Source organism: Aplysia californica, unplaced genomic scaffold, assembly GCF_000002075.1.
Source record: "Aplysia californica isolate F4 #8 unplaced genomic scaffold, AplCal3.0 scaffold00004, whole genome shotgun sequence".
Classification (NCBI taxonomy): domain Eukaryota; kingdom Metazoa; phylum Mollusca; class Gastropoda; order Aplysiida; family Aplysiidae; genus Aplysia; species Aplysia californica.
In genome coordinates this window covers 2,402,633-2,404,256 of record NW_004797274.1, presented here as the reverse complement: position 1 = coordinate 2,404,256, position 1,624 = coordinate 2,402,633, and the positions used below count along the sequence as shown (strand labels likewise).

Below are 1,624 nucleotides of genomic sequence, written 5' to 3'. Positions count from 1 at the left end.
CCCCCCCTTTCCGACAACAGTGAGTATTAAATATAGTAGTTAAGTTTATGTAGTACAACTGATCATCCCTTTCCCTTAAGCCATGCGTGCGAGAACCACTCAAATTATACATCACGACGACGCCCACATTGGAAAATTATAATACATCATAATATATAATTTAGGAGAGACAACTGATTTCTTTTTTTTTTAAATAACAGGGGCAGACAAATAAACAGACACATAGACAGGAACACAAATTCAATTGTGCCAATCTCAAATTTTTTTAAAATAATTAAACCAAACCCAACAACAAAAACACCATATACAAAGTCATAATTTCGTTTATGTAAAGCAGCGTAAGGGTAGTACTGTAGAAAGTGTATCCCAAATTTTGAGGAAATGAGAGGGCGACTGGATCAGGAGAAAAAAAGGAAGAGTGGGGGTGGAGGGGAGGGGTATATATCGTAAGAGTTTTACAGCACTTGCGTCAAGATAAGGAATTAATGTGTTACACGGGAATAACAAACACAAAAAAGGAGGAAAGATAAGGACAACAGATGTTTGATAGGAAAGACGGCGCAAACCACACCAGGGCACCCACAGTTTAGGAGAGACAAACTCATTTTGACAACTGCAAGAACAGACAAACAAACAGACAGGCGACACGAAGAGAAAATCAGCTTGTTTAAAATATTAAATTTAAAAAACCCACAAAAAAACACCCATTCCTTCGTGTACAAAGACATAACTTCGAGAGGGCGACAGGATCAGAAGAAGAAAGGTGAAAACGGGGTGAATGGGTGGGGGGTGTATATCGAGTATAATCTACCCACGCGATTCTCATTATAATTTTATTCCGACGCTGGGAAAGGCAAAGCCACAGACACATCACCAGAAGGATACCAAAGGAAGTACGAGGTAGTTAGCAGCATCCTCCAACAAGCCAACCCACCTTCCTGAACCGAGATGTAAGATCTTTCAATTCTAAACACAGGAAACGTAAATCATCGAGACAGAAATCAAAAGAGAATCAGGAATTTTAAAAAAGATCTCACTTACCCATGGCGCACACTATCCAGCGAGTTTTGAAAGCTTTCCCCACTGAAAAAGTATATAACAAATTGCATTGTTTTAGTTTTAGTATGAGTTTTACGGCACTTGTAACACAACAAGGTCATGTACGTGCCGAAGATTAGAGGTGTTACAAGAGAGTAACAAACACGTAAAAGGAGGAGTGAAAAGGACGACAGGTGTTTGATAGGAAAGAAAAGAGCAAACCATAACAAAGCACCCACAAACCCACAAACTGCATTGTAGTTCTGTCATTCTCAAACAGTTTTTGTCTAATGACACTAAATGTATTCAGGTTTAGTGCTGTATTGACGAGGCCATATATGATGTTACAGATGTTTTGACTTACCTGTTTTATTTTTTTTTCATTTTAACTGTTTCATATTATTCTTTATTTCTTTGTTTTAAGACGTACGTGTCACCATCGGTGATATGAAAAAAGACAGTGTGAGAGAAAACGTGTGTGTGTGCGTGTGTGTGTGTGTGTGTGTGTGCGTGTGTGTGTGTGTGTGTGTGTGTGTGTTTGAGAACGTGTGTGTGTGTGTGAGGGAAGGAGGGAGGGAGAGAGAGA

At 39.2% G+C, this 1,624-nt stretch overlaps 1 protein-coding gene across 3 annotated transcripts in view; it reads right to left on the bottom strand.

Moving 5' to 3' along the window:
• Positions 1 to 1,624, bottom strand: part of LOC101850685 (transcription factor cwo) — a 58,447-nt gene that overhangs the window by 48,475 nt on the left and 8,348 nt on the right. For 2 of the 3 annotated variants that reach the window (XM_013079822.2, XM_005089234.3), the window contains exon 4: positions 1,042 to 1,083. The exons of the other annotated variant lie outside the window; for it this stretch is intronic. In XM_013079822.2, coding sequence (XP_012935276.1) covers positions 1,042 to 1,083 — 42 coding nt within the window. The remainder of the gene's footprint in view (positions 1 to 1,041; positions 1,084 to 1,624) is intronic. 3 annotated transcript variants of the gene reach the window in all.